General features: G+C 48.4%; 1 protein-coding gene across 1 annotated transcript; it reads right to left on the bottom strand.

Annotated features, from left to right (window-relative positions):
• Positions 1–10,990: 10,990 nt before the first annotated feature.
• On the bottom strand, positions 10,991–12,103 carry LOC149370209 (lewis-type alpha-(1,3)-fucosyltransferase-like). The gene has a single exon (XM_089577264.1). The coding sequence runs from the start codon at positions 12,101–12,103 to the stop codon at positions 10,997–10,999; it is 1,107 nt and encodes a 368-aa protein (XP_089433390.1). The 3' UTR covers positions 10,991–10,996.
• Between the last annotated feature and the right edge of the window lie 1,715 nt (positions 12,104–13,818).

Raw genomic sequence — 13,818 nt, 5'->3', positions numbered from 1 at the left:
GTTTCTCTGCCGATACTTTGACCCATATGAGCTGCTCAGCCAGCTCAGCCAGGTAAACTACAAAATTCTTCCCCAACGCGCAGTTCGGTCCGCTGGACGGTTCTTGATGGCCTCCAAACAGAATGTTTCCTCAGTATTGTGACAATTCAAAAGTTACTTGACGCGTTCATTCCTTGACTTTGCTGCCGAGGAAATCTTCAAACACTCAGAGTCCGTTCGATTCATAGCCAGGTTGCACCAACCATAAGCAGCACATTTTTTTCGAAGACGATAACTTAGACCTTTTAGTGGTAGACCCAAAGCTGAAGAAAAAGTCTAAGCATGTTTTTATTGCGAAAGCAATACTGCTCACAGTTTGAGCCCTTAAGCGTAGCGCGGCGGTGGACACGTTTGCCCTTTAGCGTGACCTTAGACGTGACGTCATACTAGCTGCGAAAAACCAGGGCCCCAGCTCGACTCGTCAGTGTGGAGCGGCGGTAGACACGGCAGGCGGTGAGCCTCTCGCTTCTCCCACTAGAGGCGCTGCGGTAGGAGTGACTTCATACCAGTTGTATGAACAGAGCTCCAGCTCGCGTCATCGGCGCAGCTATTTGCTATCTGTTTTTTCAGCCAGCGTCCTCTTCGGCGGACGCGGTTGTTGCTGCGACGCGCGTCTTTTCTTTCCTTTTTCTCTTTCCTCTGATCTTTTAACTTTCCTCTATCTGCACGTGGCAGCGGTTGTGGCTCGGCTGGAGCCAGTTGGCAAACCCATGCACTTTGCTTTTCGTTCTTCTCTCAGTCGCAACAACAACAGCCGTCGGCGCAGAGCGGCGGTAGACACGGCGGATACGGGCTGAAGAAACGGATGAAGTTGCTTTCGCAATTTGCGGGCTTAACCAAGCTGAGCCTCTCCCAATTTTTATTTGTTCAATCCGTGGTAATTTTGCTGCTCATGCGCAGACGCAATCAGTCAGCCATAAATTCATTTATAGCCGCGATTGATGTTTCTGTCTTTTATAAAAAAGCATTAAAGTGCATCCGCCTCTGTAGCAGACTGTAAGAGCTCTCTAACCGTGTTAAGAGTAGCTCTGCTATCGCGTGCTCCTCAGTTGTTGACGCCCCTAGTGAAAACGATGTCATCGGTGCTGTCCGTTGCCATATTCCACCGACTTAAATACCGCAGCAATGTGCCGGGGCCTGCAAATACCACCGGCAGGCTAGAAGAAGCTGTAAGCATTCCACACCCTCGCAGTTCGGCAAAGAGCTGGCGCTGAAGGGTGTAGTGTTCAGCCATACGAGCGTATAAGTGCAGCCAGTGCATATAGTAGAGAATTGGTACGTTCAGCCTGCCCTAGATTTTTGAAGAATAATAAGCCTTCAGCCCTAAAAGCACAACATGCTTAAACCAATATGCAATTAAAATGAACGTATTCAATCGAATACAAATGCATTTTAGCGCACCCATGGTAAAGTATAAATAAGAAGTTACGGTAGGCACTTAAGGTCTTTATGACTTGTTAATGCGAAATTGCCTTTTGAACTAGAGGGCTTTAACATAAAGATCTTTGACGTAAAGACCTTTGTCATAAAGCCCTTTGACGTAGAGGCCCTGAAGGCTTTCAACCTAAAGGCTTTTATCTTTAACATTGTCATTTATGACCCTCAAAACCTGAAGATGGCCCCCGAGGTAGGCGCATGTGCGTGCTGCTCGATCCCATTCGCGGTAGGCAGCAATTTTTTCCGTACATGGCTTGCAGATAGCGTTTCAATTGAAAATGTATCAACATACAGGCCGAAGAACACAATATCGTCATAGCATCTGAGAGCAGAAACTACAAATGCGTTCACTGCGTGAAGCGGAGCGATCCTTCGGAAACAGTGCTCACCTGCGCATTCGGCGACTCGGAAACGTCCCTCGAGGTACTTTACTCTTCCTTCGAGCTTCAGGATACAGCTTCCATCAGCGCTTCGTCGAGTGCTGTTCGGGTGATGCAAAAAATATCTAGTCGAATGGATGCTTTGGACGATGAGGCATGAAAGTTTCGCGCCGTGAATCTTCTCCTCCGTGAGGCTGTGAGTCCCCTGAGTGCATCTGTTCCGGTCCGTAGCGGCAACCAGAGTTAGTGCACGCTCTCCGAATGTTCGGAATCTCGCAGCAACGCGTCTGTAGTGGCGATAAACCTTACTTCCACAAATTCTGCCACCTCACTGAAGCCTCCTGCTCAGTACCAACGTAACCTTCTACCACGCCCGTCAAAAGCGGTCAGCCGACCATGGCGGTCTCAAGCGACGTTTGCCACAGCCAGCCAGTCTATGCCTAAAGTAGCGCCCAAATTTCCTGCGAATGAAAACATATTTATTTTTCCCCTGGACCCGACTGCAAGAGCCTCAGACATAGAGGAACTTTTGGCGGAAGTAGTAGGTGACAAGGTTATTAGGTGTACAAAACTGAAAACGGGATGCAATCCATGTTACTCCTTCCATATTTCTTCAAATTCGCATTTGTTAGAAGTTGTGAGCAAATCTGAAGTACGGCCTGATGGTTGCTTATTTCGCCATTTCTATGCAAACCCATGGTCCTCACGGCTCTTTGATGGTACTAATGGGGCTCTAACCATGCTCTTAAATGGCACAGGAAGCTAAGCAGTATTATGAAAATACGAGAGGGCTCCGAACTAAAAGCAAAGTGCTCTTCGCGAATGCATACCATTGCGAGTAGGACACTCTATGCCTGACGGAAACGTGGCTAATCTTATCGCGTGCAAGTGCCTCTTATTTCTCAGATGAGTATGCTGTTTTCAGAGCCGACAGAATGTATTCAGACCAGGTTAAATGCTGCGGTGAGAGGCTGATGGCTTGCCGTTCTGTGTTAAGTGAATTTAAAAGACCAGACCTGGAGACGCACGAAGAATGCGTGCGGTTGGAAATTCCAACACGTGACAAATCGCGCTAACTAGTCAGATGTTATTGCTTTCCGTCAAATTGGGATCCTAACGTTTTCACTAATTACTTTTTACATACTAGGAGAAAAAATGATTTTTCAAACGTTCAGATTTACGGGCACTTCAATCTTCCTAAAATCGAATGGGCACCAGCGCAGAGCCGTTCGAGAAAAAGAGGAGTGTTTTATTGATTATATGAATTTTAGAAATGTTACGTCAGTATAATAGAAAAACTGCGCTTCCCAACTCCCTTTATGCCCTGAGGTAATAAATACATTATCAAAAAAAACTGCGCCAGTAACAGTAAAATCTAATATATCTAATGTGCCTCCTTTTGATGTGAAAGCGGTGCGGAATCTGGCTTTTCTTGTAGACAGTTATTATTCCCCCTTTTCTGCGGCTATTTTGTTTGTTTGTTTTTTGTCCAGTGGCTGCAATGACGCCTGAAAAAATTTAGCTACACTGACGGTGATTACCTTTGGCTGTACAAAGAGCTTCTGGACTACGACTGGTCTTGTTTTTTTTGAGATCGAGAAAGTTGACTCAGGCGTTGAGCAGCTGGCACTAGTTGCGAAGAAAATAATGAAAAGTAAATACCACGTTGCCAACCGAAAACGACAACATTTCCTTGCTGGTTTTCTTAAGATTTCAGAAAATGCTTGAAGAAAAAACAGCGGTATCGCAAACTGTACCTAAAATCAGAAGGTAAGTATTGTTACCACAGATATCCATTATGTAAACAAATTGTGAAAAATCTGACGCGATGAATCTGAAGCTCAAACTTCCCAAAAAGAACATTAAGAAAGAACCGAACTAGTTTGGGGTTTTTGTGCGGAAGAAAAAGATGATAAAGTGATGCTGCTGAAAATGATGTCCAGCTAAAGTTGCCTGACGGTATCAATTTCAACCACAAGATGCATGCCCCGCTTTCGGTTATCACTGCAGCTCTTGCTTTGTGCGCCCTGATAGCATAACTACTGTTATCATTTTTGAAAACAGCGCTAACTCCTTGGGGTATGAAAGCGTCGCTGAGCATGAAGTTCTGTCGGCAATACCGAAGCTTAAGCCTAAGGGTTCGACAGGAGCCGATGAAATTCCCAGCTTCATAATCAAAGAAATCGGCGGCATTTTTGGTCCTGTTTTTGCGTATTTCTTGTGTGCTTGTGATGTGAGTAGGTTTCGACCTGTGTCACTCATATCTTCTTTTACCAAACTTTTTTAAAATTGTAATGTACAAACGCATAAGCTCGTTTTTCCAAGAAAAGATCTCAACTCTGTAACACGGTTTTGTGAAAGGCCGATTCGTGGAAACTAATTGATGCAACTTTTGCGCATAGAGTAGGTCTCACGTGTTTAATCGTGTTCAGGTAAACACAATCTACTTTGACACGACTAAAGCTTTCGACAGGGCGTCCCATGAGATAATTCTGATGAAGATGAACAAACACGAACTTTGCCTCGTCTAATGCAAATGGCCAAAAAGCTACCTTGGCAGCCGCCGTAATGTGGCCCGATTTTTCGGGTGTGTGTCCGGCGGGTTTTGTATTACCATCGCTAGTGCCTTAAGGCTCCAACATAAGCCCGCTGTTGTTTTAATGTTTATTAATTATTTTCTGTTATACGTCATGAACTCCAGGGTTTTTCTCTTTGCAGATAACTGAAATTATTCTGCACAATTGAGAACTTAGAAGACAGCCGCCACTTGCAAGCTCACATTGACAACATATGAGAAATGGCGCTGGATGAATCACCTGAACTGAATATTAAAAAAAACTTCCGTTTTGTCTCTAACTAGAAAGCGCGACAGAGTAATATTTTGAACATGCACCAAGTGGCCCTACAAGCCACTCTTCTTCAAGTTATATTTTGCTTACACAAATCTTGCCAGCCAAAGAGCTCGTGTTCTCCATGTACGAAACCTTGCTTTAATGTTGACTCCAGGGTTGGTTTTTGACTTCATGTATTTTCAGTTGTCTTGCACGCATTGAGGCATTTTTGTTTTATTGGGAAGCAATGGTGTCAGAATGGCAAAAATCACATCAAGCCGCTCGCGCGGCGCCATGCTTTGCGAATACATGTGGCAATTTTGTTATCGGCATGTTCATAACCGCAGCGCCGAACGCTGATATCTAGTCTAATGTAATCCAGTCTAGTGGTAATATTTTTTTACTCCCGACGTTACCAATTATGTGCCTTTCTTACCAAACTTAAAGAAAGCCTGCAAAATACAAACGCTACCATGTGACAGCGGTCCTACTTCTGCGTCCCACGACGCATAGCACCGAGCAAAATCCTTTTTTTTTTTCAGAGCGCTGCTACCGACGGTGCTTTGCTTGCGCACTACGCGAAAGACATGCACCAGCAGCTGTGAAGTGATAGATTTTCGAAGTCACAAACAGCGCAGAGAACCGTCATGGATCCAAGGAAAAGTGCTGTGCATCGGTTCATCGCGCACAGGTGCTGTATACCCGTCCTCTAAGATGAGACCCCTCAAGAAATGATTGCAGTATTGCATATAGCGAAGGGGCATCGTAACTGCATTAATAAAACCTCTATATGCCTTCCAGCTAACGAACTCTGTTTTCTCTGCGCTTTTTCATCCTCGTGAATATTTATCTCTTTCTTGTTGTTGTTCTGTATGATGAATTATCATGGCTTGTGTTTTCTCTGCCTTTCCAACTTAAACGCAAGGTTTTAAAAACAAGGTATTAATTAACAATCAGTGCCCGTCCTGTGAACTGATTTTCCTGCTCCTTCATTCTCTGCGCTGTTTGCCATTAGAAATCGTCACCAACTCGTCCAACCAACTGTACTGCTATGTGGCAGCTTTTGTAACTTCCAGATTTTTTTTAAACCAATATTTTAAACCAGTATTTCTGCACCGAGCAAGTCTTTAGTGAACAATTCCTTCAAGGATTGAAGAAATACTGCAGACTAACACCACTAAGTGTGTTTCAGTCGTCTACGAATCTCCGTTCTTTTTAAAAGCTCGCTTTGTTTATCGTTTATGCCCGGTATATAAGCTGTTTTCTGGCTGTTAACATCATCGGGGCAGAAAATCTGTTTGTAATGAAGCAGCCTCACCTATTCAGTGAGCGCAATGCTGAGCGTCCAAACAAAAACCCTTTACAATGCATGGTGGGGGTGGTCCCTCTTCTGAAAGAGCCACTGAGCTGACCATGCACAGAACGCTCAAACGCTGATTCTCAGCGTAGCAGGAGTAAACTCTCCTTTATGCAATTCTCAGTGGGATTACTTTATAAGGCTGTGAACCATTTTTCAACAGACCACTTACCGGAACTGCACATTAAGTGTATTGTTCACTAGTAACGGTAAGCGTGGTTAATCAATGATACCTCTGAGTAAAATTGGTGCGACGCCGCTCATTTCATTCGGAGGACGCCGCTTTACATTGATGAGGCAGCTGCACGTGGCCTAGAGTTAACGCTGGCCCGTTGGCGACACAGCAGTTTTTCATGACCGGTGCCGGCAAACAGCTGAAGCTGAAGCGTAGCACGTCCCGAAAGCGATAAGCAAGTAGTGCAGCTGTGGGAATGAAAGCCAGCTGGAAAGCAAACAGTGACAGATGGTCTCTCTTACAATATTCACATCATGAGCGTGCCATCAATTTCGTACTGCAGGAGTTTTTGCGTCGGTGATATTTTATTCCAAGTCGTAAACTACGATTACGGCTGTGGGAGTTCGGTCAGCGGGGTGTATTTTTCAGCATGTTTTCTTTCTTTTCACAGCATTTCTTCGCACAACCGCATTTATTATAGCCGGCATCCGTGCTTCTTTGCGAAGCCGGCGGCGGGATGACATTTCATTTGCTTCACTTACAAATAACCAGCATGCCTACTAAAAACTTCATTGTTTGTTTCTTTCAGCTGTGCCATTTGAACAATACGCATCCCGTGCGTCTTTCGCTCATCGCTGCTCTGTGTGCGTCAGAAGAAAGACGCCGTAGAGAGACGCCCTTTCTACGGAGAACATTTGAGTTGGTGACATTTGCCCGCGAACTTGCTTGTTTTTGAATACGTAGCTTCAATTATTCGGGCCTGAAAAACAGCTAACGGCATCCATTCAAAAGCTGCTCAAAACAAGCCCCTGATAAGGCTTCAACATCTTACTAAACAATGACTGCGAATAGAGCAGATGGTGTTCTTGCTGTAGCCTGGAATGATTAGATTACAGCCTCACCAATTATTTTCAAGCGCTCAGAAAATAATAACTCCGATTAAAAAACATAAATATCTGCCTGCATTTTAGGTATTATTAGAGCGACATGTACCGTTTTGTCTCCCAATATGTACCCTCTTCCCTTGAATGTGAGCGTCGCAAGAGCCCACCACTGCACTCACCTGCTAATCAGCAATTACCGTGTCCAGCCCGGCCATTCGACCCTGCTGGAATTGACCTTTATGACCCACTTCCCAACACTTCTGTAGGGCACCGCTGGATGTTCGTTTCCATTGATCATCTCACGCATTATGCGGAAAATTCCTCTTTATCAGCTGCGATGCCCTCTGACGTAGCCGGTTTCATTCTTAAGAACATCATTCTTCGTCACGGTGCGCCTCAGGAATTGCTCAGCCATCGAGGTCGCGTCTTCTTGTCCTGCGTCGTGGGAGCTCTTCTTCGGGAGCGTCATATCGTTAACCGCACAATGTCTTCGTACCATCCGCAGACGAACGGCATGACCGAGCGCTTTAACCGCACCCTTGGCGACTTAATGGCCAAGTATACATTTCTGCGTATCACACCGACTGGGACCGCGTTTGACATTCCGTTACCTACGCTTAGAATTCTGAAACGAAAGTCACAGCTGGTTTTTCCACGTATTTTCTTCTTTACTGCCGCTAGCCTTCCTCCATCATGGACACCATACCCTCTTACTGCCGCGAATCGTCCGAATTTACTGCCGTCTCTTAAGCCACTGCGCATGCCGACGAATGCCGTTGTTGAAGATTTACGGGGTCGCAGCGGAGCACCAGAGAGAAACGACCAGCGTTGCAGGCTTCTAGTTCCGAACTGGCCGTGCCGGGCGTGCGCTCCGAGCACGCGCTGCCCATCTTTATTTTCTTCTATCGCGGGAACGCCGATCTCAGCGCCTGCGCTTTATAGCGTCGCCGGGCGCTATAGGGCCCCCCGCCTAGACGGAACGTCGAAATGTACGCGCCGACGGGGCAGAGAAGGGGTAGACACGGCAGGCAAGCAGGCAGCTAGAGGAACAGTGTCCCCACGGGGTCGCTACAAGGTCCGGTAAGTTCATGTCAGGGGCCGGGAAGAGCCGTCGGGTGGAGTGCGCCGTCTCAGGTGGACGAGCCTGGCTGCTTCGCAACGGGCGAATGGTGCTGGGTGCCGAGTTGACAAAAGACATCTGGGCAGGGAAGGCCAAGGTCGGGCTGTCAGCGACTCTGGTGCTGCCCGCGGACACAAGTGTCGTCGGTGTTGGGACGTTGGAGCTGGAGTCGGTGGGAATGTGGCGCGCCGAGTACGTCGTCACAAGCGCTGGAATGGGCGAAACGGCTCCGTGGACTGACAGCAGCTGTGCTGCGACAGCAGCAGCTGTAACAGTATTGGGCACAGGTGTGACCGTCAACACAACGGTGAGAGCCGTGACGATGGCGGAGGAAGTTGCAGGGCTCAATGTCAGGCGCTTGGGTGAAGGAGGATCGACATTCCGGAGCGGTTGGCCAGGGATGAGGCGCGTGTGAGCATGGTCGGCTGTAGGTGGCTGCAAAAAGGTTGTTGCAGTGACAGGCCGTGGAGCTGAGACTTCTACATCAGATGGCTGGCTGGCAGCAAAAGACAGCTTTTGGATGGACAACTGCCGCACTACTCGGTGTGGGTAGCTCGAGCATTCGGTGCCGAAGGTGGCTCAAGTCAGGCACCAAAGCAGACGGTTGCTGCGGCGGTGTTGAGCTGCCAGGGTCAGAATCCGAGAAGCGGTTGACCGTACTGAGGGCTTGGGGTGGGGCCTCTTGGGCAGGCGGTGGTGTCGCCAGGGTAGTGGGGCTGGTATGTGGCATACGCTGCGGTGGCGGCTTCAACCTCACAGCAGAGGCCTGCAGAGCTGTTGGCGGTAGTGACGAGGTAGATGGAGATGCCGGAAGCCTCGGCACGGCTGCTGCCGCAGAGTCGTCGTTGGCTGCAGGAGGCTCTGGCGACAACGCCACTGAAGCGCAAGGAGGCAGAGCCAGAGACGCGGGTAGGATAGTAGTGGGAGCAGGACGCGAGGCGGAGCTCGTGCGGATCCCACCTGGTGGGGCGTCGAGAGAGACAGCCGGGCTGGAGACGCTGGACGGGAGTGGCGGCGATGCGGCGAGGGGCTGCTGAGGCGGGCCGGGTTCTGATGAAGGCTGCGTGGGTGGTGGTGGTGAAAAACATTTATGGAAAATTAAGTTTTTTACAGAAAGGTGATTGGCGTAGGACCCTATTGTCCCTTTCCCCTTACAATACTGGGTGGAGCCCCTATTCCGGTGCCCCATTGGCAAGCAACGCCGCCCGCGTCCGTTGAACCAAGGCCTGTTGGCTTTTTTAGGTCTTGACAGCCGAGCAGGGCCGCCTCCCAGTCCTCTCTGGTGGGGTTGGGGTTGGGGGGGATAGATGGGTTTGACTGACACTCCCAAACCATGTGGAAGGTGTCAGCCACCTCCCCACAGAACTGGCACGCGTCATCAAAGGATGTATTGAAATGTTTAAGCACCGCCGGGCACAGTACAGTGTTGGTAAGAATTTTGATGAGGAGGCGCTCGTCAGCGCGATCCAGACCCTTACAAGGGGCCGGGTAGCGCCGGTGCTCCTCCTTGTAGTAATCGGTGATTTGTTTGAATGTAAGGGCCAGATTGTCTGATTGGGAGTACCCTTCTGCAGGCGTCGGCGGGTGGTTCGCCCAACTGGAGGCTGCGATGCACCTGAACGGCATCACCATCCAGCCGTTTAAACACGCAGTCCTTTGCGACATCCTCCCACTCGACCTCCTGCGTCGGCTCACCTACTCTGCCTTCGGCTGCCGGCCATACGATGAGCTGCGTGCGGCCGACTTAGCGGACTACGGCGCCTACTACGTTCCGCCGCCGCTCTACGACGCAGCGGACCCGTTTTCGCCGCCGCCAGCCTCTGGCCCTGCACCGGCCTCGCTCGCGCCCACGCAGCAACAGGCGCACCGTTGCTGCGTGGGCTGAAGTGTTCTTCTAGAGCTGGCGCACTGAACTATATGCTATTGTAGGGGGTCGGTAAGTAAGCGTGAAGTTAGCTGCAGAGAAGCATAATGATGAGGTGGGGAAAACTTCACGTTCCTCTCTCCACTGCCGTCAGACCAGGAAGTTTTGGCTCGTCCAAAGGTGTTAGACTGAAACCTCGAGAAGACCAGCCGTCGCCCTCTCTCGAGTCCAACGTCCTCTTCTCCGGCATCCGCACGCGTAGCTTTCGCTGAATGCAGTCACACGGCGAGCCTTCCGGAGCGCTGGTCCTGTCGTGTTTGTCTCTTTTGTCCACGTCTTTTGTGCCATTTTCCTGTTGATTCCGGATGCGTCCCCTTTCTCCTCTTCCGTTTCGGAGACCCGCCTGACAGTTTGGGCCAAAAGTGAGAGCCGCCGCTTTCCCTCTCCCCTTCCGTTCCCGCGTTCCTCCACGTTAGTTTCTCTAGTAAAGGGCAGAGTTTCCATGGTAACCCGCCCGCAGGCACAGTCTTCGGACAGACAAAAGTGAAATGCAGAAGCTGGGGCCATAGTGCTAGCGGACTTAAGCGTCATAAAAACTGTTAATTTCGAAGAGAAGCAGTCAACCGTTCCCGGGGATATTAGAGTGTATCACCCATGCCAGCCTCAATTCCTTCTAATCTATCATAACGCGCATACCTTATCAACTGAGCTTTGTTGCTAGAAAGCAGCACTTGAGACATGTGGCACCCTAAAGACTCCTAACGTGCTCCCACTAGATTCAGTGGGCTTACGGACTAATCAGCGCCATCTCGGGTGAAGCGTATTCTGTCTCATCCGCCCTATAGAAAAACGAGGGGTGGTTACTCAACATGAAAATCCTAATATCGGCAGCGTCAGTTTAAAGCCACGTCACTGTAAACTCTGAGCATTTAGGCGTCCCTGCACTCGATGAACCATACCTTGCACGCCCCACCTTCGGCAATGGCTACCTTCATGCCACCAAGCCTGCATGTCATTATAAGACGAAATACGCCGCATTTCTCCGGTAGTGTGCACCTTTTTACAAAGCTCGCAAACGCAGTCGTACATCCGCACCACCTCTTGACTGTCCTTCCATTTGAAATAGGACGCATACGCTGAATAGTTTTTCGATATAGCAACCAGGTGCTCAGCGAGATGTTTTGGAGATGGGAAGGCGAGCGCGTCGATGTATGAGGTGGATGGTGCGATCGCACTGTAATTTGCACCACCAAACACGACCGGTACAATGCTATACTTTAATGCTATGAAAAGTTTTTCTGTAATGTAATCAACGCATATAGAGTTTTCGAAAGCCAGGATAAAAAAATAATTACGCTCAAAATACCGGTAGCAGCTATCCTCTCGCGATTTTGGGCACTTGAAGGGACCACAACTGCCGTACACATCGACTTGTAGGTGCCGCCTTAGTTCTTCGACAAACGCCTCTCGCCTACCATTAGTCCCACAGTTGCTAACCGCCCAAACAGCAGTTTTTCGCTTAGATTTCCACAAGGCTCTCAGGTCCTTGCTGGAGGCCATGCTGGAACTTCGAGGAACGATCTTGCCATAAGGGACTGGCACGTCCGAATCTGACCTGTATGTCATTGTCCAATTGAATATGATCTTCCTATACCTGAGATTAGAAGCCCACGTATTCGGTGGGGATTCTCTAGTAAAGAAGACCCACTTTTGCGAGCGGGAACGAAAACGTGGCACATTCTGAATGTCGCCCACATGAAACACGACGACTTCGCTTGAGGACAGTAGACGGCGGTCGTTGGTGATGAGGCATTTTGCGCTGCAGCCTTGAATCACCTCTTCGCCATTTCTTGAGTCGTTAAGGTTTCCATCCCAAGAACCAAAGTATTTTGTCCACATCATGATTCTAGGCAGGCGCCTTGCTGTACTGATGTTTCCCGCCAACCCAGGATGTGTGAACGAGTGACTGGTTGCCCGGAGATCAAAATTTTTGGAGGGTAGCTGTCTGTAGAGCATTACGTCGTAAAAACATGTGCAAATAGCTGTCAGTGTTATAATTGCGGCCATCCACTTGATACCCGTCTTTAAGAGTGGGCTCAGTTTGGAAGTGAAGAGCGAGCAGGTAGTTCCTAGAAAGAAAAAATGGGGAAATAGAGGGTTGTAATTATTCGGATCTTCAGAAATTGACCAGACACTAAACCACAGGTGAAAACCAACATTGACAAGCGAACAGAACATCAACCGCTTGCGTAAAGGCTGAAAGTTTGTACATTAAGAAGGCAAAGAAAGGTCTCCAGCAAGCCGCAAGTTTACTTTTGTCAATAAATAGGTTATAATAGGACGTGTATTGTATACAAGTTAAGGCGTTAGACGGTTCTCTTTGTACGCGAGAGCATTAGCAACCTCTGATACCACCCCGAATCTCCCCAAGCTGCCTCGGCATATCAACAATATTGGTCCCATCGCCCATAATTTCTTTTATTACTTGTTTCTGCCCGGAAAATAAATTCAGAAGGCAACAGTCATGAAGCCTGTCTGCCTTTAATTACAGACCTCAAACATCTACCTAAGTTGATGCGGAAGTTCAGACGGGGGCGCATTAAGCGACCGAAATTCTTCATGAAATACAGAACTCGCTGCTTCGACCTGCTACTCCAAGCTGAATAATCACTAATTGTTTTCCTGAGTAGCACCCGACACACTGAAAACAGCTCGTGTTGCATACTGCTTTGTTTTATTTCAGCTCCCAGGAAGTATTGCGGGACCCATGATAGCAGCCCTTAGTCCGAGATCTGGCTCTTGCAGTCCTTCACTCTATACACAGATGGCCACGGAAAGAGGGCGAGGTTTCTTTGCAGCTCTCCCCTTTCGTGTTAACGCCTTCTTACGAATTTTCCCACTTTGATGAACCCGTGTATAGGCAGAAACCAAAAGAGCCTGCTCACTCCCATAATGGATGTATAGGGCAATAACGCGCGTGCTTTTTACTCATCTATGCGAGTAGAATCTTCTATACGCACGCCTGTAGAGAACAGGTCACAGCCCTGAGCGCAGGGTGTCGAACCGGAACCGAAACTGAACCCGAAACCGGAACCGAACCCGAATTTTCCCCCGGAACCGGAGCCGAACCGAACCCATATTTTTTTCGCCATCTCGGAGCTGAACCGGAACCGGAACGATTCAAAGGAACCGCTCCGAACCGGTTCGGGGATCGGTTAAGCCCCACTTTTTTTCAGCCCAGCACACTTTTTTTTGCAGACAAAAAGAGATAGTCTAGCGCGTATGTTTACCCATCCGGAGCTGTCTGCGCAAGGAAGTGCGAAAATGACACCCAGTATATGTGACAGCAGAATTGAATGAAGTGTGGTGTCTGGAAAATACCTAATTGACGCTTCTGTAATGTACTGGCACCGATTCTAATGTATTTATTTATTTATTTGTTTATTCGCAGGGCCGAAGCATTACAGAGAGGAGTGGGTAGTAATAAGAAATATACAAGAACAATATTGGTACGGCAGAATTAGATTATATCATCGCGAACATTCTTAAGTAACTCGGGAGTTTGTAACGCATGTGATGGAAACGGATGGTTACATTCCTTAGCTATCTTGGGGATGAATGAGGAAGAATGAAAGTTGGTGCGACTGCTTGGCACTTCAACCTTGGACTGATGGTTGCTGAGGGAAGAAATATATGAAGGCGACCGAAGTAGCGAGTGTCCGAGATGAGGT

This window comes from Amblyomma mixtum, chromosome 1 (assembly GCF_055824585.1).
Source record: "Amblyomma mixtum isolate Tamu chromosome 1, ASM5582458v1, whole genome shotgun sequence".
Taxonomy (NCBI): domain Eukaryota; kingdom Metazoa; phylum Arthropoda; class Arachnida; order Ixodida; family Ixodidae; genus Amblyomma; species Amblyomma mixtum.
This window is presented reverse-complemented; position numbering and strand designations above follow the sequence as displayed.

Bases quoted from the DNA above. Each gene is read 5' to 3' on its own strand.
- LOC149370209 (XM_089577264.1), bottom strand. From the start codon at position 12,103: ATGCTCTACAGACAGCTACCCTCCAAAAATTTTGATCTCCGGGCAACC.